The sequence below is a fragment of the Physella acuta genome, unplaced genomic scaffold (genome assembly GCF_028476545.2).
Source record: "Physella acuta isolate Inbredline_101_S28 unplaced genomic scaffold, ASM2847654v3 ptg000473l, whole genome shotgun sequence".
NCBI classification, from domain to species: domain Eukaryota; kingdom Metazoa; phylum Mollusca; class Gastropoda; family Physidae; genus Physella; species Physella acuta.
In genome coordinates this window covers 326,501-350,740 of record NW_026731992.1, presented here as the reverse complement: position 1 = coordinate 350,740, position 24,240 = coordinate 326,501, and the positions used below count along the sequence as shown (strand labels likewise).

The window sequence follows — 24,240 nt, the reverse complement described above, 5'->3', positions numbered from 1 at the left end:
GACATTCTAGGGACTTAAAATATGGATGCGCTTAACTATTAGATGCTAGTGTTTACTAATTCTTTAAAATCTATCGAATGGGATTAATGATATGGTCGTATTACTACAGTTTATCTGGACTATCACGTCAAAATTATGAATCGACAAATTCAAAATGGCCACCTGACAATCCTGTTTACTATGTGGACGAACTCAATTATTTACAGGGAACGAATGTTAAATACTTATAAAATATTAATGAAACACAAAAGAAATGTATAATTATAATAACTATACATCTTTATCGATTTATTTAAAACAAAAGACACTAAATTTTAAGGACTAATGTGATTATTTTTTTTATTTTCTGTTGTGCACAATCTGATTCTGATTCCCCTGCTGAATAATGTGAAATGGCCTGCGCCAGTCTCCGTAATAAAATGTACCAGATAAATTTTTAGATGGTGGATGCAATTTATTAAGATTCTACATGTTGTGACAGTTTTAAATGTTATATTAGTTGTAAGTGTAAGTAGTACTAGTAGTATTTCTCACGAGAAAAATGGCCCGTTGAGGAAGGATACAACGGGCGCTAGGCTGATAGTGCTGTCTCTTTTCTCTAAACTAAAACCACCCCACCCCCCCCCCCCCCCCAAAAAAAAAACCATGTCTACCGTCCCATTCAACGAAATATAATTATATACTTTTTCCAGTGTCCGCCCCCACGCCGAAAATTCTACCCCCGCCCCCGAAAATTTCAAGTTTCCCCACCCCTCTCCGGGGAGGAAAAAGTCTGAAAGAAACACTGGTGTCGCGCTTAGCCACTACCCGAAGAATTGCATTAAAGAAATTGCGAGAAAACCATTTTTTAGATTAGACACATTAATTAGGCGGTAATTTTATTATAGAGTATCGATGAGGAAATTTCTTTTGAGTTGGGGGTGGGGGGGGGGGGGGGTGGGCTCAGACGTTCTTACGCGGGGGTGGGGCTTCGCCCCTATCCAAAGAATTGTATGCAAGAAACTCTTCACAGCAAACCATTTAGATTAGACAAAATTGCCTTTTTATTCAATGTTTACTCGAGAATCAATGACGTCATATTACTGTGTGCATTCTCCGGCTTAATATTATTGTCTACTCTATGCTCAATACGTACGACGTCATATTTCGTTTCACTGTGCAAGTTTTTAAATTGCTTATGTTTTCTCTATAGCGTTCTTGTCAGATAGATACACTGACAGCGAAACTATTAGTATTAACGAGAAAAATGGCCCGTTGAGGAAGGATACAACGGGCGCTAGGTTGATAGTGCTATTTTCTCGGTACTTTAATTTATACAAAATATAGTCATAGGCATATCCCTAAACCATGCACCTAATCTCATTCAAGACAAAAGTCGCATTTAGAGTTTCTTTCAGGCAACTCTACTTGGGAGGAGGGGGCTTCGCCCCCCTCCCCCCACACACACACTCCAAAACATGTCTACCGTCCCATTCAACGAAATATAATTATATACTTTTTCCAGTGTCCGCCGCCTCCCAGAAAATTCTACCCCCGCCCCCGAAAATTTCAAGTACCCCCACCCCTCTCCGGTAAATTAGGCGGTAATTTTATTATAGAGTATCGATGAAGAAATTTCTTTTGAGTTGGGGAGGGGGGGGGGGGGCTCAGACGTTCTTACGCGGGTGTGGGGCTTCGCCCCTACCCGAAGAATTGTATGAAAGAAACTCTTCACGCAAACCACTTAGATTAGACAAAATTGCCTTTATATTCAATGTTTACTCGATAATCAATGACGTCATATTACTGTGTGCACTCTCCGGCTTTATATTATTTTCTACTATACGACGTCATACTTCGTTTTTCGAATTACTATGCATGTTTTTGATGCTTGTGTTTTCTGTAGAGCGTTCTTGTCAGACAGATAGATAGATACACAGACAGCGAAACTATTAGTATTAATTATTTATATACATATAGTAACAATGAAGGACAGTTAAGTTGTCCTATAGGATGTTGAGAACCACAGTATGGCATCTTCATCATTGGATATCTCAAACAGTGTTGCACAAGCTACGAATATTTCATTCAGTAGAATTACTATTAAAAATATACTATCAAGTATACATTACTTTTAACAAAAAGGTGTTTTCAGGCTTTTTCATATGTTTCCAGTTATAGTCATAGGACAAATAGTAGGCCTACACCAGTGGCGTAGGCAGGGGGGGGGTTAGGGGGGGTCATAACCCCCCCCATAGACCCCTCGGTATATAGAAAAAGTATGAGGGGGGGGGGGTGCAAATCGAAAGTTTGAGGGGGGGGGGTGCAAATCGAAAGTTTGAGGGGGGGGTGCAAATCGAAAGTTTGAGGGGGGGGGGGGGGGTGCAAATCGAAAGTTTGAGGGGGGGGGTGCAAATCGAAAGTTTGTCCCCGGGTAAAAATTGGACCCCCCCCTTGAGACGATCCTGGCTACGCCACTGGCCTACACAATAAGCTAGTGGTAAATTTAATTATATTTTATTAATCACTAAATCAATTATTTATTCCATAGCTGGAGACATTTATGGTGGCCTATCAAGAACTTTCCTTACAACAAGGGAAGAAGGCCAAGCCCTCCCCCCCCCCCCCTACAGTTCCCAAAACTTATCGCTTACTCTTGATGCTCTACATTACTCTACAAGATCAAGGTTGAGGGAAACAAGACGTACAAAAATGTGGAGCTGTCGTTTTAAAAACTATTCCCCCAAAGCAGTTATCAACCCGATAGGTTTGAATGTAGCATCAACTGCTGCATCACTTGTAGACATCACGTCTTTATTAGATTACATTACTACAATAAATTTTGATTCTGTTGCTCCAGAACTAGATAACTGTGGCATTTTTAAAAATAATATTTTAACTCATGTGATTTTTTAAAATAATGAACACATTCTTCCTGTTAATATTACCAACACAATAGTTTTAAGTTATTCTATGTCCAAAGCAACAAAAAAAAAATTTGATTTTTTTTTTTTTTGGTGTATGAAAATGAAAGTGACCAAAACGCATTTTTGTCATTTTCAATTATTTTTTTACCTTAGAAAGACTCATTTTAGATGACTGAAAAAAATTGGGCATATATATTGCAAACTTTGCAGTAACTTTACCAATTTCTACACTTCTATGTTATTTAGTTTAGAAAATATGGGTTCTCAAAAATAGCCCTTTTTGAAAATCATTTTTTTTTACCAAATTTTGCTTTTATAAAAATCGCATAACTTTTTTATTTATTGAGATATTTTCATAAAATTTGTGGCATAGAGCTTACAATTAAAAGTTCTTTCATGACATAGTCACTCCAGAAGTCTGCAATCAATAGTTAATTTCAGTTTGGACTACCTATTAAAAGGTTCAAATAGTTAAGATCATCATTGCACCATAGCAACAAATTGATGATTGAAACATCTATGTTTTTGTATTAAAAGGTTCAAATAGTTAAGATCATCATTGCACCATAGCAACAAATTGATGATTGAAACATCTATGTTTTTGTATTAAAAGGTTCAAATAGTTAAGATCATCATTGCACCATAGCAACAAATTGATGATTGAAACGTCTATGTTTTTGTATCAAAAGGTTCAAATAGTTAAAATCATCATTGCACCATTGCAACAAATTGAGCTATGTTCCACTGAAGGAGTGATTGTAATAAATGGGCTAAACTTGGATTAACCACTGTCTGGTTTAAAAACCACATAATACCTCGCCTTTTCTGCAAGACTACATTCCACTTATGTAGTGATTTAATAAAATAACCATCACTTTATTGATTTATTTAAAATAATTAGCATGAATAATAATTATGTTGGTGTTACAGTAAATATTGCACATGGCTAAAATAAGTATATATACAGAGTCAAAAAATATTCGTAGCACTTTCTCCAAACAATTGAAGTCAAGCAACTTTTATACCACTTTTTTCTCCAAAATTTAAGTCAAGCAGCTTTTAAACCACTTTTTTCTTCAAACAATTTAAGTCAAGCAACTTTTATACCACTTTTTTCTCCAAATATTTTTTATTCAATTTGACATACCTGCACACAATTTCAGATAAAACAATTTTTTTTTTTTCTATTTCGAAAAAATGTTAAAAATTCCTCTTTGTGATCTGTGGAATAGAACAAAATTATTTGACCCCAATATTAAATATAATACAATCTGAAAATTTTGGCTAGTAAGTATTTGACCCCAATATTAAATATAATACAATCTGAAAATTTTGGCTAGTGAGTATTTGACCCCAATATTAAATGTAATACAATCTGAAAATTTAGGCTAGTGAGTATTTGACCCCAATATTAAATATAATACAAATCTGAAAATTTAGGCTAGTAAGTATTTGACCCCAATATTAAATATAATACAATCTGAAAATTTTGGCTAGTAAGTATTTGACCCAATATCAAATATAATGCAATCTGAAAATTTTGGCTAGTAAGTATTTGACCCAATATTAAATATAATGCAATCTGAAAATTTAGGCTAGTGAGTATTTGACCCCAATATTAAATATAATACAAATCTGAAAATTTAGGCTAGTAAGTATTTGACCCCAATATTAAATATAATACAATCTGAAAATTTTGGCTAGTGAGTAACACCTTCCACCCACCCCTTCTGACTGTATGCTACTTTACTGATCAGACAGCGATATAAGAATCAGAGATATTTATCTCTCTGTAATACAGTTGACCCAAACAAGATGTAATGCAAGTAAGTCAGAGTATTTGATCTCTCACATTGAGGTTGACAAAATTGCACAACCTTTAACTACACAGATGTAATGCAAGTAAGTCAGAGTATTTGATCTCTCATGTTGAAGTTGAGAAAATTGCACAACCTTTAACTACAAACAACTAGTCGCATCATTTCTAAAAAAACAACAACTGGCCATTGAATTAGTACATCTCTACTTGCAAATCCTTCCCATTAACCTCGGCGAAAAAATAACTCCCCCCCCCCCAAACATCTTTTTCTTATTTTACTCCTACACAATAAGCTTTAATACAACTGGTTTTTCAATTTTAAGTATTAAACGAGTTAGCTACTCACAATCTAGTGCAAAAAAGCCATTCCCCCCCCTCCCCCCCCATCTAGGAAAAAGCTGGAAAGTGATTTTTGCCTGTCACTGTTTCTTTAAGTTAAAGGTATTTATTTTATTTGACAGTTACACAATTAAGGTAAACAGCAGTTCAATCAGTATGTAAATAAAGGTGTGTAGCAGTTTAATTTAAAATATTTTTTTAACCCCTTTTGGTGCCCCACCCCTTGGCTCAATGCCCAGGGCTTAACTTTGATTAGAATAGGGAACATCAGGTGAGGCAGCACCTGGATCATGTGACATACCTGGAGTGATCTCAGGAACCTGATGATATCATTTCAGCAGTGGGATCTTTGGTGATAGAAGACTGGGTACATAGTGGGGCATCTCCTAAAACATTAGCTTCACATCTCTCAGTCATAGAAGACTGGGTACACAGTGGGGCATCTCCTAAAACATTAGCTTCACATCTCTCAGTCATAGATGACTGGGTACATAGTGGGGCATCTCCTAAAACATTAGCTTCACATCTCTCAGTCATAGATGACTGGGTACATAGTGGGGCATCTCCTAAAACATTAGCTTCACATCTCTCAGTCATAGATGACTGGGTACATAGTGGGGCATCTCCTAAAACATTAGCTTCACATCTCTCAGTCATACAAGGGACATCTTCAGCCACTTGCTCCTGCAGCTGTGTATCTTTCTCTGACTCCTGCAGCTGTGCATCTTTTTCTGACTCCTGCAGCTGTGCATCTTTCTCTGACTCCTGCAGCTGTGCATCTTTCTCTGACTCCTGCAGCTGTGTATCTTTCTCTGACTCCTGCAGCTGTGCATCTTTCTCTGACTCCTGCAGCTGTGTATCTTTTACTGACTCCTGCAGCTGTGTATCTTTTTCTGACTCCTGCAGCTTTTTCTCTGACTCCTGCTGCTGTGTATCTTTCTCTGACTCCTGCTGCCGTGCATCTTTCTCTGGCTCCTGCAGCTGTGCATGTTTCTCTGACTCCTGCAGCTTTTTCTCTGACTCTTGCAGCTGTGCATCTTTTTCTGACTGACTCTGTAGGTTGTTAGTGAACTGCTGTGACTCATCCACAGGCAGAAGGGAAGACTAAAACAAAACAAAAATTTGTTACGGAGTCATGGTGGGATTTGTATGTACAGCAAATGGAATAAAAGTACGTTTTTGCTAGGAAAAAGTCACAGAAAAAAGTTACAAATTTGTTTAAAGATATATTTTGATTTACTTTGCAAGATATGTAAAATTTTGAGTGTTTATAAAATATGAGTTTTGTTTTTAGTGACATTTATAAATTTTAAAAGCATTAGGGTTTTTAATAATAATCCTGAATTTGATATTGACAACAAGTAAAAGTGCACATTTATTTGAATACCTGGTAGAATCATTCATTATAAAAGAAATGCAGGCATGGAGTTGTGTTTTGTGTATTTCTTTTTACTTTCTCGTATATACGAAGTATAGAGAAAGTCTTGTAATCATGCAAAAAAAAAAAAATCGAGATTTTTGCAAATCTCGACGTTTTACATCTCACTGATACGGAAAAACATAATTTTGCAATCTTGTCCGTATGTCTGTGTGTGTGTGTGTGTGTGTCCGTGTGTAAACACGATAACTTGAGTACCGTTACAGCTAGGTTGATGAAATTTCATATACAAGTATTTTATCAAAATCGTAGATCCGTATCAACTTTTGAGCGATTTCGGATAACCGGAAGTGGTACTTTTTCTACTTTGAATTTTTCAAAAGCCTATAACTTGAGTACTATTTCAGATAGATAAATGAAATTTGATATGTAAGTAAAAGATCTAATTCTCTAACTTCTGTCAAATTTTGAGAATTTTTCGTTGACCGGAAGTACTTATTTACGCTACTTCCGATTTCTCAAAAAACTAATGTAAATTTTAAAAGTACTAATAATATTGCGCACTATTATGCGCTTTTTTATTCGCGTTTACTTGGTGTGCAATTAATTTGTCTACGAGATTTTATTCTATTTTTAAAACTTTAAGTATTTAAAATGGATTAAAAATCATGTCTATAGCCCGAGTTCCCATCCCCTGTTATTTTATATAAGAATATTCGAGAAAGTTTAGGGGAGATCACTCCCGGTTTATTTAAAACCATGATGAAAACTGATGTAGCATTCTACTTAATTCTATTTTATAATGGAATTAAAACCTACATACTTTAGCCATAATATTTTACATGTGTTAACAAACAAATACAATATACGCACATCTATCTAAAATGTTTACATTACTTTTAATTAATTGCATGTATATTTGCAATTTCTGAAAACAAATTCCATGCAAATACACTTTTTTCTTGTGACTTTTTTCTGTGAAATTTTTTTCCAGTAACTTTTCCTACAATCATATATGGCATGCTAAAATATTATTGACGCAGTCATGTTTGGTATGTTCATTTGATTATTCATTTACCAAATTATTTGTACTAGTCATTTCTCCATGTTTAAAACTTTCTTAAGACTTGAATATTTAAGTGTAGGGCTTGTATCATGCCATACTGCTAATTGGGGAGCCCAGGTGTCACTCAACTTTGACACCAAAATGCACCCCCCCCCCACCCCCCCAAAAAAAAAAGTAAAAAATTAAATTTTCTTAATTGCAGAAACCTTCCCAAAGTATTCTCAAAAATGTCCCAAAGTTGCACGGAAATAGCATAAATAGTGTGGTATGGATAAAAGACCCATAGACATACTTTTATTTACATATATATGGATCTGTTGGTTTTATATTAACAGATTCAAAGATTTGAGTTATTTTATGAATACTGAAAAATTTGAAGGGGAAGATAATTCTGGTCTTAAAGAAATTTTGTAGCATGTGGTCTGACAGAGGTGATACCTTTTGAGATTCCACAGTATCATGAAAATTATCTTCTTCTTCTTCTGGGCTCATGTGTTCATTCTCAGCTGGGATAAACGGTTCATCTGCAACAGGCACTGTATCTTCTGTCTCCTTTGATGGTTTGACCAGTGCATCTGCAACAGGCACTGTATCTTCTGTCTCCTTTGATGGTTTGACCGGTTCATCTGCAACAGGCACTGTATCTTCTGTCTCCTTTGATGGTTTGACCAGTGAAGCAGCTGAAGGAGGGGAGTGAGCAGAGAGCTTAGGTGAGAGATTGTGTGCAAGATGTGGAGAGGATCCTTGAGAGAGGGGAGAGGTTGGGCTCCCATCACTGGCCCAGTTTAATACTTTCACATGACCTGGTGGGGTCTTGAGGAAATCAGGGGAAGTGGGCAGAAATTCTGGGGCCTCTGGGTTTAACCTACATTCCAGATGCAAGTCCTGTCCTGCAGTGTCTGTCTCCTCCTCCAAGGCACCTGAGGACTCCGTGCAGTCCTCCCACTCTTCACTGTCTCCATAGCTGTGTGAGTGGGAGGATGTCCTGACACGACTCTCCGTGCTGCACGGCTCCACTGGCAGATCAGCTGCTGGGCCAGTCAGCTCATGATTGGAGGCACTTTTTTCTTTCTGGGGAGATTTTCTTTTGGGTGGATGTCTGCGCTGTTGTTTAGGTGCTTGGTTGGGTGTGCGGCCAGTGGGCCCCTTGCCTGGTGTACTGAGCGGTTGAGTGGGGTCGTCGTACTCTACTTCCACGCTGTTGTCTCCTGCTGTGTTGTCAAACTTGACCAGCAACACTTCCTTCTGGCACTCAACAAAACGATCATCTCCACCTGACCAGGTTCTGGGCCGAGGGGACTTTTCTCCACGCCCCCTCCCCCTCCCTCGACCTCTACCCCGCTGTGGCTTGCTGTCCACACCAGCTGGGTGATGCTGGGGTGAGGCTGGTGTGACAGGGTGATGTTGAGGTGAAGTGGGGGGCTGCTCCAGCCGCGCTGGTGTACCACTGTTTTCTGTGACTTGAAGACCACCTCAGAAATAAGAAACTATTATTGTGACAAGGATTCAAGCTTTTTGGAAAATTAATCCAACAAAAATAATGAAGCAAGAATTAAATACACCTAACTTTAAGCCAACTTTCTTAGTTTACAATGAATGTGTACTGTAAGTCTAAAGGTATTTATGACGTCATTTATTTGTCTGACCTATTGCTCCAATGGGGGCTAGAATTGGGGCAATTATAATAGGGTTATAGTGATCATTTTATAGTGGCAGTAGGTACATTGAAATAAAAAATGGTAACTATCTAATCATTTGTTAAATACTGTCCAGAATATAAAAATACAACAAAAAAAAAACTCTTATAAAAGCTAACAAGAAAAACAAAGCAAACAACAGCAACTGAAGGGTCAACAGTAAACTCTAGAAACCAAACTGGGAAAAATGAGCAAACCATTCATCAGCAGCCTGCCACTTCGCTGTTTCATAAGATAAAAAATAAAAATTTGTAAGCAAAAACAGAGCCTGCCACTTCACTGTTTCATAAGATCAAAAATAAAAATTTGTAAGCAAAAACAGAGCCTGCCACTTCACTGTTTCATAAGATCAAAAATAAAAATTTGTAAGCAAAAATAGAGCCTGCCACTTCACTGTGTCACTTGAGTTTTGCAAATACAAAATTAAAAAAAAATGTATTGCACAAAACATATTGAATCCATGCAAGCTAGGACTTTGTGGCTTCTTTCATAACTACTACATTAGAATTAGTCACATTCTTTTGCGCTTGTTTTTTATGTTTTTCAGCAAAAATGTGCTTTGTTTGATTACTATTTTTCCTTCACTGAGTTAGGTGAATCCATCAAGTTGTAAGCTGATGGTGTAACCTAAGCCTAGGGCCAATGCCAAGCCCCTCTGGAGGGGAGACAAGCCCCTATGGAAGGGAGAAGCCCCTATGAAGGGGAGACAAGCCCCTATGGAGGGGAGACAAGCCCCTATGGAGGGGAGACAAGCCCCCTGGAGGGGAGGCAAGCCTCTATGGAGGGGAGGCAAGCCCCTATGGAGGGGAGACAAGCCTCTATGGAGGGGAGACAAGCCTCTATGGAGGGGAGGCAAGCCTCTATGGAGGGGAGACAAGCCCCTATGGAGGGGAGGCAAGCCTCTATGGAGGGGAGACAAGCCCCTATGGAGGGGAGACAAGCCTCTAAGGAGGGGAGACAAGCCCCTATGGAGGGGAGACAAGCCTCTATGGAGGGGAGACAAGCCCCTATGGAGGGGAAACAAGCCTATATGGAGGGGAGACAAGCCCCTATGGAGGGGAGACAAGCCTCTATGGAGGGGAGACAAGCCTCTATGGAGGGGAGACAAGCCTCTATGGAGGGGAGACAAGCCCCTATGGAGGGGAGGCAAGCCTCTATGGAGGGGAGACAAGCCCCTATGGAGGGGAGGTAAGCCATGCTAGAGGAGACAGCACCAGCAGACACAAGCAAGCAGAACATGCCGGATACCTTTCCCAATGACAGCACTTCTAGGACGCTCATCTCTCTCTCCCCTGTCAAAGCGGCCACTACCAATTCGACCAGCTTCAAACAGATAATGACCAAATGACAGACAAGTGTAAATTGTTCAGAGTTAAATCTTTACACATTTCATGAGAAAATAAAATACCAGTCAAACATTGCTTGGTGTATTGATGACATTCATATAATACAGGGTTTTCATACTTGGTAACTATCAACTAGCAAACACTAGGGAATAGAAGAACTCAACCAGCAAATATTTACACAGGTATTTGTAGATAATCAGTCATCCATTAGTTGCATTATGTACCACCTGACCTGTCACATGACCAGTGTCAGGGTGTCACATGACCAGACATGAGAAATGGAGCCAGAGATGAAACAAGACATGAGACTCACCTGGACGTTTGCCTGGTTCAAGTCTAGAGCTGTATGGGGACATCTCATCTGATCTATTGGATACATTTAGAAAAACAACAGCTGCTGTCAATGGTCAGACCACTTACAGATGGTGGTGTAAATGGTGAGACAGCTTAAAGCTGCTGGTGTAAATGGTGAGACCTCCAAGAGATGGACTAATTAGTGACCAATTAGAGAAGATGGTGTAAATGATGAGACCACTTAGAGATGGTGATGTAAATGGTGAGATCACTTAGAGATGGTGGTGTAAATGGTGAGACCACTCAGAGATGGTGGTGTAAATGATGAGATCACTCAGAGATGGTGGTGTAAATGGTGAGATCACTTAGAGATGGTGGTGTACATGGTGAGATCACTCAGAGATGGTGGTGTACATGGTGAGACCACTCAGAGATGGTGGTGTAAATGATGAGATCACTCAGAGATGGTGGTGTAAATGGTGAGATCACTTAGAGATGGTGGTGTAAATGATGAGATCACTCAGTGATGGTGGTGTAAATGGTGAGACAGCTTAGAGATGGAGGTGTAAATGGTGAGATCACTTAGAGATGGTGGCGTAAATGGTGAGACCACTTAGGGATGGTGGTGTAAATGGTGAGACTACGCAGAGAAGGTGGTGTAAATGATGAGATCACTTAGAGATGGTGGTGTAAATGATGAGATCACTTAGAGATGGTGATGTAAATGGTGAGACCACTTAGAGATGGTGGTGTACATGGTGAGACCACTCAGAGATGGTGGTGTACATGGTGAGACCACTCAGAGATGGTGGTGTAAATGGTGAGACCACTTAGAGATGGTGGTGTTAATGGTGAGATCACTTAGAGATGGTGGTGTACATGGTGAGATCACTCAGAGATGGTGGTGTACATGGTGAGACCACTCAGAGATGGTGGTGTAAATGGTGAGATCACTTAGAGATGGTGGTGTAAATGGTGAGACCACTTAGAGATGGTGGTTTAAATGGTGAGATCACTTAGAGATGGTGGTGTAAATGGTGAGACAACTTAGAGATGGTGGTGTAAATGGTGAGACCACTTAGAGATGGTGGTGTAAATGGTGAGATCACTCAGAGAGGGTGATGTACATGGTGAGATCACTTAGAGATGGTGGTGTACATGGTGAGACCACTCAGAGAGGGTGGTGTAAATGATGAGATCACTCAGAGATGGTGGTGTAAATGGTGAGATCACTTAGAGATGGTGGTGTAAATGATGAGATCACTTAGAGATGGTGGTGTAAATGATGAGATCACTTAGAGATGGTGGCGTAAATGGCGAGAACACTTAGGGATGGTGGTGTACATGGTGAGACTACTCAGAGAAGGTGGTGTAAATGGTGAGATCACTTAGAGATGGTGATGTACATGGTGAGATCACTTAGAGATGGTGGTGTACATGGTGAGACCACTCAGAGATGGTGGTGTACATGGTGAGACCACTCACAGATGGTGGTGTTAATGGTGAGATCACTTTGAGATGGTGGTGTAAATGGTGAGACCACTCAGAGATGGTGGTGTAAATGGTGAGATCACTCAGAGAGGGTGGTGTAAATGGTGAGATCACTCAGAGATGGTGGTGTAAATGGTGAGATCACTTAGAGATGGTGGTGTAAATGATGAGATCACTCAGAGATGGTGGTGTAAATGGTGAGACAACTTAGAGATGGAGGTGTAAATGGTGAGATCACTTAGAGATGGTGGTGTAAATGATGAGATCACTCAGAGATGGTGGTGTAAATGGTGAGACCACTTAGAGATGGTGGTGTAAATGATGAGATCACTTAGAGATGGTGGCGTAAATGGTGAGACCACTTAGGGATGGTGGTGTACATGGTGAGACTACTCAGAGAAGGTGGTGTAAATGGTGAGATCGTTTAGAGATGGTGATGTAAATGGTGAGATCACTTAGAGATGGTGGTGTACATGGTGAGACCACTCAGAGATGGTGGTGTACATGGTGAGACCACTCACAGATGGTGGTGTTAATGGTGAGATCACTTAGAGATGGTGGTGTAAATGGTGAGACCACTCAGAGATGGTGGTGTAAATGGTGAGATCACTCAGAGAGGGTGGTGTAAATGGTGAGATCACTTAGAGATGGTGGTGTAAATGGTGAGATCACTTAGAGATGGTGGTGTACATGGTGAGATCACTCAGAGATGGTGGTGTAAATGGTGAGATCACTTAGAGATGGTGGTGTAAATGGTGAGACCACTTAGAGATGGTGGTGTAAATGGTGAGATCACTTAGAGATGGTGGTGTAAATGGTGAGACCACTTACTCTGGATTAACTTTTTCAGCATCCCATGCTCTCTTCCAGCTGCCAACAGAGTTCATCTGGCGCTGGATTCTCTCCTGGTCATACCGTTCCCTCTCTGCCTTCCATTCTTCATGGTTTCTTCTTTCTTTCCCTGTCATGATTATTTCTAGTGGTTTGTTTACAGTTGGCCTTTCTTTCTCCTAGCAAATAAAAGACCATATTTTTTATACTGCCCTATTAGACAACGGCATATTTTTATCCTGCTCCATTAGACAAGGGCATATTTTTTATCCTGTCCCATTAGACAAGGGCATATTTTAATCTTGCCCCATTTGACAGTTATCCTCAATTTTTAAAGATCTTGTTAGGCAAGAAGAGATTAGCACCTTTTCTCTCAGATTTTTCATTGTCTGTTTAACTCTGGTCAGATCTGCACCTCCCCCATAGTTCCTTGGATGCCTGCGGTGATCAGTCCCTTCCTCCTTCTTCTCACTGCGCCTGCGGTCAGCTAAAGGATTGAAGGATGGATCTGGAGGTGGACCCTGTATGCACAAGAGGAAATAAAATCTTATAAATCCTAATCAACACATGTCATGTTAGCCATGGAGACAGAGAGTCAAGCAGAGAAAACTGGTCAACAACACACATGTGATGTTAGCCATGGAGACAGAGAGTCAAGCAGAGAGAACTGGTCAACAACACACATGTCATGTTAGCCATGGAGACAGAGAGTCAAGCAGAGAGAACTGGTCAACAACACACATGTCATGTTAGCCATGGAGACAGAGAGTCAAGCAGAGAGAACTGGTCAACAACACACATGTCATGTTAGCCAGCCATGGAGACAGAGAGTCAAGCAGAGAGAACTGGTCAACAACTTACTTGGTCATCCTTCAGTCGGCCTTTGTAAACTTTGCCCTGCCCATCAGACTATGTCAGCATGGAGAGAACAACACACTGTTAGTAAGGGAACATGCACAAACTCACAGGACAGGCATTCAAGTCTAGGGACATGCATCAGCAGTGACGACAACATTCACACTGACGACAACATCCACAATGACAACATCCACACTGACAACAAAATCTGCACTGGCAACAACATCCACACTGACAACAACATCCACACTGACAACAACATCCACACTGACAACAACATCCACACTGACAACAACATCCACACTGACAACAACATCCACACTGACAACATCCACACTGACAACAACATCCACACTGACAACAACATCCACACTGACAACAACATCCACACTGACAACAACATCCACACTGGCAACAACATCCACACTGACAACAACATCCACACTGACAACAACATCCACACTGACAACAACATCCACACTGACAACAACATCCACACTGACAACAACATCCACACTGACAACAACATCCACACTGACAACAACATCCACACTGACAACAACATCCACACTGGCAACAACATCCACACTGACAACAACATCCACACTGACAACAACATCCACACTGACAACAACATCCACACTGACAACAACATCCGCACTGGCAACAACATCCACACTGACAACATCCACACTGACAACAACATCCACACTGACAACAACATCCACACTGACAACAACATCTGCACTGGCAACAACATCTGCACTGGCAACAACATCTGCACTGGCAACAACATCCACACTGACAACATCCACACTGACAACAACATCCACACTGACAACAACATCCGCACTGGCAACAACATCCACACTGACAACAACATCCACACTGACAACATCCACACTGACAACAACATCCACACTGACAACAACATCTGCACTGGCAACAACATCCACACTGACAACAACATCCACACTGACAACATCCACACTGACAACATCCACACTGACAACATCCACACTGACAACCACATCCACACTGACAACAACATCCACACTGACAACCACATCCACAAAATAAGCTACAATACTGAGGCATAATAAATGTTATCAATAAAATGTTTAGAAAAAGCTGGGTTAACCATTAATGTCCCATTCATTCTACCAAAACTCCACCCATGACGGCCCAATGTAAGGAGCATAACTCTGTATGATCAAGTGAATAGTTTCACAAAATATTTGTTTTTGTCTAAATGAAATTGAAAATTAAGATAAAAACTACTGCTTAATGTTGGGAATAAACCTGGCTTTCCAACAGTATTAAATAGAATATATTATATTCGGTACAAGTACAGAATCTATATACTACTAAAAGTCAAGTTTGTTTATATGTTTGAATATTTATTTGTTTTTTTGTTTGTTTGTTTGCCTGATTGACTATCTCGCATGGTTGCACTCATCGTGGAAAGCTGTAAAATAGTATGTAGGTAGAGAAAAATTTTTGTTTTAAGACAGACTGTTAATCACACATTTATTTAAAGACGTTAATTAATTTATTGATTTATTCATACGCAGAGTAACCCATTTTTTTTAAAAAGTTTAGAACGACCACTACACTCGGCGGGACCGTGACGTCACAGTTTTTTGTTTACTCTTTAGTACAATAAAATGGCGGCGTCTACCGAAGAAAATTGTGTTCCCATTCAAAAGTTTAACGCGTTCTAAATCTAATTTTCTGTCGGTCATAACTTTAACAATACGTCCGTTTGCTGTATTTATTACGTTCCAACACTTATATCAATTTTAAACTGTCTTTTTTCATTTAGTTTTACAATAAATTTCTCTAGATCTAAAGATCAGCTGTCGAAGGAAAGTTATGAATCTAGCCTAGATCTAGATCTAGGTCACTAGACTCAATGTAAATTCTAGATCTAGAATCTATTTCAGGCCTTAATACATCTAGAATCTATTTCAGGCCTTAATTATTTTATATAAATCTTTGTTTGGCTAATTTAAGATAAAATTTAATTTGAAAGTTACTAGATTCTACTACTAGACTTAGATCTAGATCTATGCGCGGAGACTCAAAAGTATAGTATAAAAATTCATTTGTGACGTCACGAGTAAATAGCTAAGTTTGTAGCGTAGTCCGCTCTCATGCGGGTGGTACAGGTTCTAGACCAATATGTCAATGATATTTTTTTTCAATTTTTTTTTTTTTTAGATGTGAATGATAAAGTTGCCTATCTGAACTTGGCAGGATACAGGGCAGGTGAAGTAGAGTTCATCTGTTTCTTTGTCCTAAGCATATGAAAGGATAGTGTGGTCAGAGACAAGCTCGGCTGGAATCGTTTTTTAAACGATAAAAACATGTTGTCTGAGACTTGGCGGGACACTGGGCAGGTGAAGTAGAGTTGAGTAGGTCACATGTGACGTCAGTATATGAAGGGATAGTCTGAAATCGGTGTTTTCGGTGTTTTTAAAAGATAAGAAACATATTTTTGAATGTGGGGTCTGTTTTTGTGACGATAAGTGACACTGCAGTAGCGTAGCGAGGAGGGGGGGGGGGGGCGGGAGGGGAGGTGGGGGGGGGGGGGAGGGGAAGGGGAGGCGGGGGGAGGTGGAGGGGGGGGGGGGGCGGGGGGACATATGTTGGGGCGCCAAAATGGTTTGGAAAAATAAATTGAAAGGTTGAGGGGGGTTCAAATCGAAAGTTTGAGTGGGGGGGGGGGGGGGGGGTGCACATCAAAAGTTTGAGGGGGGGGGGTTGAAAATCGAAATCTTGGGGGGGGGGGGGGGGGGGGGGGGGGTTAAAATCGAAAACTTTGTCCCCGGGCGCCGGGAAGGGTCGCTACGCTATGCCTCTGAGTGACAGACGTGATATTTTTTAATGGATGACCCCCGAAACCCACAGTTATCCAACGGATGACGGGTATTCTAGTAAAAATTAAAAATGTCGGAGAAAATTCAAAACAGGTCATTTTCGGTAGTCAACTTTATTTATTTTTGTCTAAACAACTATGCATCGAATTTAACAGTTAAATATCAATTTGATTATCTTTAAGATATATAATTCATAAAATACATGCCTAGATACGTTTAGAGGCATTATTTTATTTTATTTTTAATATTAAATCAACTAAAAATTGGACAGATGAGTCTAAAATTTCGAGATGGAAAGAAACTATTATTTTTTATCTTTCAAAAGCGCCATTGAAATTAGAAGACCGGAAAAGGATGCTGAAACTATCAGACTTCCTGTTTAGTTAAAAATTAGGATTTGTAGGCCAAATTTTAATGAAACAAATTTAATTTTTCTATGCGTATTGTAAGCGGGCGGCAGCGGGCGTTACGGGACATTAACGGTGTCGGGCGGCAGCGGGCGTTACGGGACATTAATGGTTAAGATCATGTATTGTTATTTTTTTAGTAAATTAGTTGATATTGAAGATTTGTAACATGGCTACATAAGAAGCAAATAATAATGACTTCATGCATATGATGTTGGAATGCCCCAAAGAAGAAGACATTGACTTGATGACCTCATGCATATGATGTTGGAATGCCCCAAAGAAGAAGACATTGACTTGATGACCTCATGCATATGATGTTGGAATGCCCCAAAGAAGAAGACATTGACTTGATAACCTCATGCATATGACGTGGGAATGCCCCAAAGAAAAAGACATTGACTTGATGACTTCATGCATATGATGTTGGAATGCCCCAAAGATGAAGACATTGACTTGATGACCTAATGCATATGATGTTGGCATGCCCCAAAGAAGAAGACATTGACTTGATGAACTCATGCATATGATGTTGGAATGCCCCAAAGAAGAAGACACTCACTTGAGCATCCCAGACTTGAGAAAATCTCTGATCCAGATCTTTAATATCTATGATGGGTTCATATTCAAACTTGTGCTCAATCCTCTCCTGCACACAGCAGTTACATTACTTAAGGATGGGGCAAAATGTTCATGGGCATGAAAAACTGAATGATGATGAACTGCACTTTGACCCATGCTTTTATACTGGACAGCAATAAATGGTAATCGAGCCATTTGCTGTTCCAGTCCAACAGGAAAACCTGTGACAGATCAGAGAGTGATTCTATTCATGGCTAAGTGCCATCAATGGTTCAACCCTGTGACAGATCAGAGAGTGATTCTATTCATGGCTAAGTGCCATCAATGGTTCAAACCTGTGACAGATCAGAGAGTGATTCTATTCATGGCTAAGTTCCATCAATGGTTCAAACCTGTGACAGATCAGAGAGTGATTCTATTCATGGCTAAGTGCCATCAATGGTTCAAACCTGTGACAGATCAGAGAGTGATTCTATTCATGGCTAAGTGCCATCAATGGTTCAAACCTGTGACAGATCAGAGAGTGATTCTATTCATGGCTAAGTGCCATCAATGGTTCAAACAACCTGCTGAGCCTGCGGCATCTAATGTGCTGTCAGGTACGTGCATTCAGAACAAGGGTTACACTATGAGAGGATTCCCTGGGATAGCAATTAGATTAGCATACACAATGTACTGACACAAATATCCAGGATGCTTTCACAGAATTGACACAACTGTACAAGATGCTCTCAGATATTGTCATAAATGAACATGATGCCCTGATACAATCTACACAAGATGCCCTTTCTAGCTGACCCAATGAACACAATGCCCTGATACAATACAAGATGCCCTTTCTAGCTGACCCAATGAACACGATGCCCTGATACAATCTACACAAGATGCCCTTTCTAGCTGATCCAATGAACATGATGCCCTGAAACAATCTACACAAGATGCCCTTTCTAGCTGACCCAATGAACACGATGCCCTGAAACAATCTACATAAGATGCCCTTTCTAGCTGACCCAATGAACACGATGCCCTGATACAATCTACATAAGATGCCCTTTCTAGCTGACCCAATGAACACGATGCCCTGAAACAATCTACATAAGATGCCCTTTCTAGCTGACCCAATGAACACGATGCCCTGATACAATCTACATAAGATGCCCTTTCTAGCTGACCCAATGAACACGATGCCCTGATACAATCTACATAAGATGCCCTTTCTAGCTGACCCAATGAACACGATGCCCTGATACAATCTACACAAGATGCCCTTTCTAGCTGACCCAATGAACACGATGCCCTGATACAATCTACACAAGATGCCCTTTCTAGCTGACCCAATGAACACGATGCAATGTGATGACATACAAGAGCTAACTCACCTCTTCTTTTGCAGCAGGTTTACGTTTGTTTTTGGGTGTGCCAGATGTCCCATCAAGCTCTGAGCGGTTTCCCCTCCCTCTTCCCTTGTGATCATGTTTATAGTTAGCTAGATCTGACGTGTCAACTATGGGTTCATAGCTACTTGAATCACGAAAGTCCTAATCAAAGAAAATATTTGAAAAATTCCTAAAAAAACTTTTTACTAACAATCTATTATATACTTATGCACTAAAATGAAGAAAATGATTTTCTTAAATATATAATTATACACTACTATTTAAATGACTATAAAGATATAAAAAAATTGTGGGAAGCTTCCTAAATTTTAGTAAAGGTATTCAACAGATAATATAGTCACCCACACTTTTCTTTATACTTATTTTATTAGTAGTGCAGAGAAAGAAAATAATTTATTTTCTCCTTTATCATTATGCATTATTATATAACACTTGTTATTAAAACATGTTTGGTAAAAAAATATCAGTACTTTAACATTATTATATAACACTTGTTATTAAAACAAGTTTGGTAAAAAAATATCAGTACTTTAACATTATTATATAACACTTGTTATTAAAACAAGTTTGGTAAAAAAATATCAGTACTTTAACATTATTATATAACACTTGTTATTAAAACAAGTTTGGTAAAAAAATATCAGTACTTTAACATTATTATATAACACTTGTTATTAAAACAAGTTTGGTAAAAAAATATCAGTACTTTAACATTATTATATAACACTTGTTATTAAAACATGTTTGGTAAAAAAATATCAGTACTTTAACATTTTTAATACAATAGAGTTGTATGATTAAAAACTATCCTGCCCCAAAGAAACATGAATAATGTGGGTATAATATTGCATAAAATTGTTGATTATATAGTCAATTTTAATTAATTCTTTAAAAATTAATTAAGTACCCAATAGGTCCATTAGAAGAGGCCAAATTTTGTTTGGCAGTTTCAACCTATGAGCACAACAGATAGTCAGAGGAAGCAAGTTCAATAAAAGCTTGTAAATACTGGTCAACTTTTCTAACATGACAATGTACACAGTTGCTAATGAGATGACCAGTTTTCTAACATGACTATGTACACAGTTGCTAATGAGATGACCAGTTTTCTAACATGACTATGTACACAGTTGCTAATGAGATGACCAGTTTTCTAACATGACTATGTACACAGTTGCTAATGAGATGACCAGTTTTCATCTCCAGCTCACTGACTGATGAAGAGACTGCTGCTACTTAATTATGTCCCCTTTGTAGACTGCTACCACCTAATTATGTCCCCTTTGTAGACTGCTGCCACCTAATTATGTCCCCTTTGTAGACTGCTATCACCTAATTATATTCCCTATATAGACTGCTACCACCTAATTATGTCCCCTTTGTAGACCGCTACCACCTAATTATGTCCCCTTTGTAGACTGCTACCACCTAATTATGTCCCCTTTAAAGACTGCTACCACCTAATTATGTCCCCTTTGTAGACTGCTGCCACCTAATTATGTCCCCTTTGTAGACTGCTACCACCTAATTATGTCCCCTATATAGACTGCTATCACCTAATTATATTCCCTTTATAGACTGCTATCACCTAATAATATTCCCTTTAAAGACTGCTACCACCTAATTATGTCCCCTTTGTAGACTTCTACCACCTAATTGTCCCCTTTGTAGACTGCTATCACCTAATTATATTCCCTTTAAAGACTGCTACCACCTAATTATGTCCCCTTTGTAGACTGCTACCACCCAATTATGTCCTCTTAGTAGATGGCTACCACTTAATTGTGTCCCCTTTGGTAATGGCCAAAAATATTCTTTAAATTTATTCTTATAGCTAATTTACAAACTTTAGATTAAAATGTAGATGATTATGCATTCTCATGAGAGATGTACTTACAACATGCCTACCCCTGTCAACCAAAAGTAGGAACAGTCATACCTAAAAGAGGAATTTGAAGTCACAAAGAGGAACATATGCGCTGGTGCATATATAACTAGCGTGCCCGTCCCCGTGCATTGCCACAGGGTTAGAAGAAAGTCTGACGAAATATTTTAAGAGGGTTCTATCAATGCGTTACCAATTCTTTATTCTTAGACGTGTGATCTTGTTTTCTAAAACAGAGTTATTTAAATGTAAACAATGCCTGCACTATATTTCTTGGATAACATTTGCGTGATGATGAAAACCTTGAGTGTACGTTAATCGTTCTCCGTAATAGTGAGGTAGAACACACTTCATTGACCGTCCAGGTGTCAGGGTAATAGAGTTACACTACCGCAGGTTTAATAATTGAATGTCGTGTGCCACTGTGTCAATATTGTAGGGTGTTCCTATAGTGCTAACAGGATAGAGCAGGGCGCCAAATGGCACCATGCCGGTGTGCTGGCGAACATGTCACTATGTTTAGTAAACAGCTCTAAAACCCCATCTTATGGCACTGTTTAAAACAAATGTAGGCATTATAGCCCTAACGGGGTAGCCCGGTGTCCCTAATTGCACCCAGCCGGGGCGCAGGCAAATGCGCATTATTCAATTTGGTGAGCGACATACATTGTCTATTGAACTGTTTAAAATTAGGTGTTATTACGCTCACAGGAAAGCCCAGGGGCCCAAATTGCCGGAGGACACGTATGATTTGATATAGTCAACAATTATTGTTGCCCAGCGTGTCTTTAGTTTTATAATTATAGACTTTTTTTAAAACAAACATAGGCGGCATAGTGCTCACAGGGGCGCCCGGGGACAAGCAATCACAGGGGCGAAGGGGGCTGTGTCTGTTGCAGTTTTACAGCTTAATATAGTAATACCCCTTTCTGGCTATGCAGGACGCCCAATTTACAGATACAAAGTGCTACGGGAAAGAATTTTTCAGCGCAGAAATGTTCTCTGGAGTATTCTCATCTGCTTTCCAAAGATTCCTGGCACTCGCATGAACCACATCAGAATTTTGTGTTCTTATCGACTCCATGAACTCCATGTATGAACTGTGTCAAACTGCAATCAACATTTTTTTAATATATATATACTGCATAAAGAGAAGAATCAAATCACGCCCTGTCTGGGCGCCACCGATGCAAATTTGAAATATTTTTTTTCAAAGATACCTTCCAGGGGTATTCTCAACAAAAAAAAAAGTAACCTGACCACCCCCCCCCCCCCCTTTAATAAAACCATAGCTTTAACATAATATTATTGATTTGATTATTCCTGACTTGGTATATTCTAGGTCATATGAACAACAAATGCTGAAAGCTTCGTATGTAATACAATTTTAAGTTAAGAGTTAAGGCCTACCTATTCAATTAAAAGTCCTAGTTAGATAGTCATGATTTTATTGTTTTTTTTCTGCCTACATGTGATTTAAGGCATAATTTAAATCTACAATTCAATTGCAAAAACTAAAAAACAATGTTCATAACCTAGCTTATACATATTATCCATTTTTAGATTATACTTATACTTGTAAATATTGTCAATAAGGAAACAAGGGAGATAATTGCTTTTCCTTGCCCTTTTTGTCAATTCAATTAAAATTTCTTAGTTTAGTTTAATAATTATTTTTTTGAAGAAGCGGAACATACTTCAACAAAAGCAGAATGGCTAAACATTTTTTTTGCAAAAAAGCGGAACAATTTTGCTCTTGGCAAGATGGTAGGCATGTCTGCACTTCTATGATACATTTGATAGAAATTATCCCATTAGAAATGAGTTAAAATGTGGTCAAGGTATTGAAAACAAACAGATGTTAAGAGCTAAATGTTTGAATCAACAATTTACCCCTGAAGACTTTGGCCTCTCTCTACCAGGTCTGTAGGAATCTTTAGAATTGACCTGTCCTCTGCCACGTGCACGAGGTTTTAAGGCCCCTTCAGCTGGCAGGCTCTGGAAAAACAGGATCAAAAGCTGGACAATAAGCTCAGGGGGGGGGGGGGTCTACATGTTTTATGCTGAGTGGGGGTCTACATGTTTTATGCTGAGTGGGGGTCTACATGTTTTATGCTGAGTGGGGGTCTACATGTTTTATGCTGAGTGGGGGTCTACATGTTTTATTATATGCTGAGTGGGGGTCTACATGTTTTATGCTGAGTGGGGGTCTATATGTTTTATTATATGCTGAGTGGGGGTCTACATGTTTTATTATATGCTGAGTGGGGGTCTACATGTTTTATTATATCACTGGAATGTGTATATATCAATACTATCTTGAGTTAGGGGTGTGTGGTATTACCTGACTGTGAGGGTGTGTGTGTGTGTGAACTATTACCTGGCTGTGAGGGTGTGTGGTGTTACCTGGCTGTGAGGGTGTGTGGTATTACCTGGCTGTGAGGGTGTGTGGTATTACCTGGCTGTGAGGGTGTGTGGTATTACCTGGGTGTGAGGGTGTGTGTTAACTATTACCTGGCTGTGAGGGTGTGTGAACTATTACCTGGCTGTGAGGGTGTGTGTGAACTATTACCTGGCTGTGAGGGTGTGTGGTATTACCTGACTGTGAGGGTGTGTGTGTGTGTGAACTATTACCTGGCTGTGAGGGTGTGTGAACTATTACCTGGCTGTGAGGGTGTGTGAACTATTACCTGACTGTGAGGGTGTGTGGTATTACCTGGCTGTGAGGGTGTGTGTAAACTATTACCTGGCTGTGAGGGTGTGTGGTATTATCTGACTGTGAGGGTGTGTGTGTGTGTGTGAACTATTACCTGGCTGTGAGGGTGTGTGAACTATTACCTGGCTGTGAGGGTGTGTGTGAACTATTACCTGGCTGTGAGGGTGTGTGGTATTACCTGACTGTGAGGGTGTGTGTGTGTGTGTGAACTATTACCTGGCTGTGAGGGTGTGTGAACTATTACCTGGCTGTGAGGGTGTGTGAACTATTACCTGACTGTGAGGGTGTGTGGTATTACCTGGCTGTGAGGGTGTGTGTGAACTATTACCTGGCTGTGAGGGTGTGT

General features: G+C 39.6%; 1 protein-coding gene across 6 annotated transcripts in view; it reads right to left on the bottom strand.

The window, feature by feature from the left end:
• Positions 1-3,777: 3,777 nt before the first annotated feature.
• Positions 3,778-24,240, bottom strand: part of LOC131943907 (coiled-coil domain-containing protein 9) — a 32,690-nt gene continuing 12,227 nt past the window's right edge. For 2 of the 6 annotated variants that reach the window (XM_059304234.1, XM_059304235.1), the window contains exons 5-15: positions 23,072-23,176; positions 19,276-19,434; positions 17,877-17,963; positions 14,029-14,076; positions 13,533-13,688; positions 13,168-13,346; positions 10,865-10,917; positions 10,454-10,528; positions 7,947-8,980; positions 5,366-6,168; positions 3,778-4,127 (exon numbers count right to left, since the gene is read on the bottom strand). In XM_059304234.1, coding sequence (XP_059160217.1) covers positions 5,377-6,168; positions 7,947-8,980; positions 10,454-10,528; positions 10,865-10,917; positions 13,168-13,346; positions 13,533-13,688; positions 14,029-14,076; positions 17,877-17,963; positions 19,276-19,434; positions 23,072-23,176 — 2,688 coding nt within the window. In that variant the 3' untranslated portion in view covers positions 3,778-4,127; positions 5,366-5,376. The remainder of the gene's footprint in view (positions 4,128-5,365; positions 6,169-7,946; positions 8,981-10,453; positions 10,529-10,864; positions 10,918-13,167; positions 13,347-13,532; positions 13,689-14,028; positions 14,077-17,876; positions 17,964-19,275; positions 19,435-23,071; positions 23,177-24,240) is intronic. The other 4 variants (XM_059304237.1, XM_059304236.1, XM_059304238.1 and 1 more) reach the window with 4 other exon arrangements.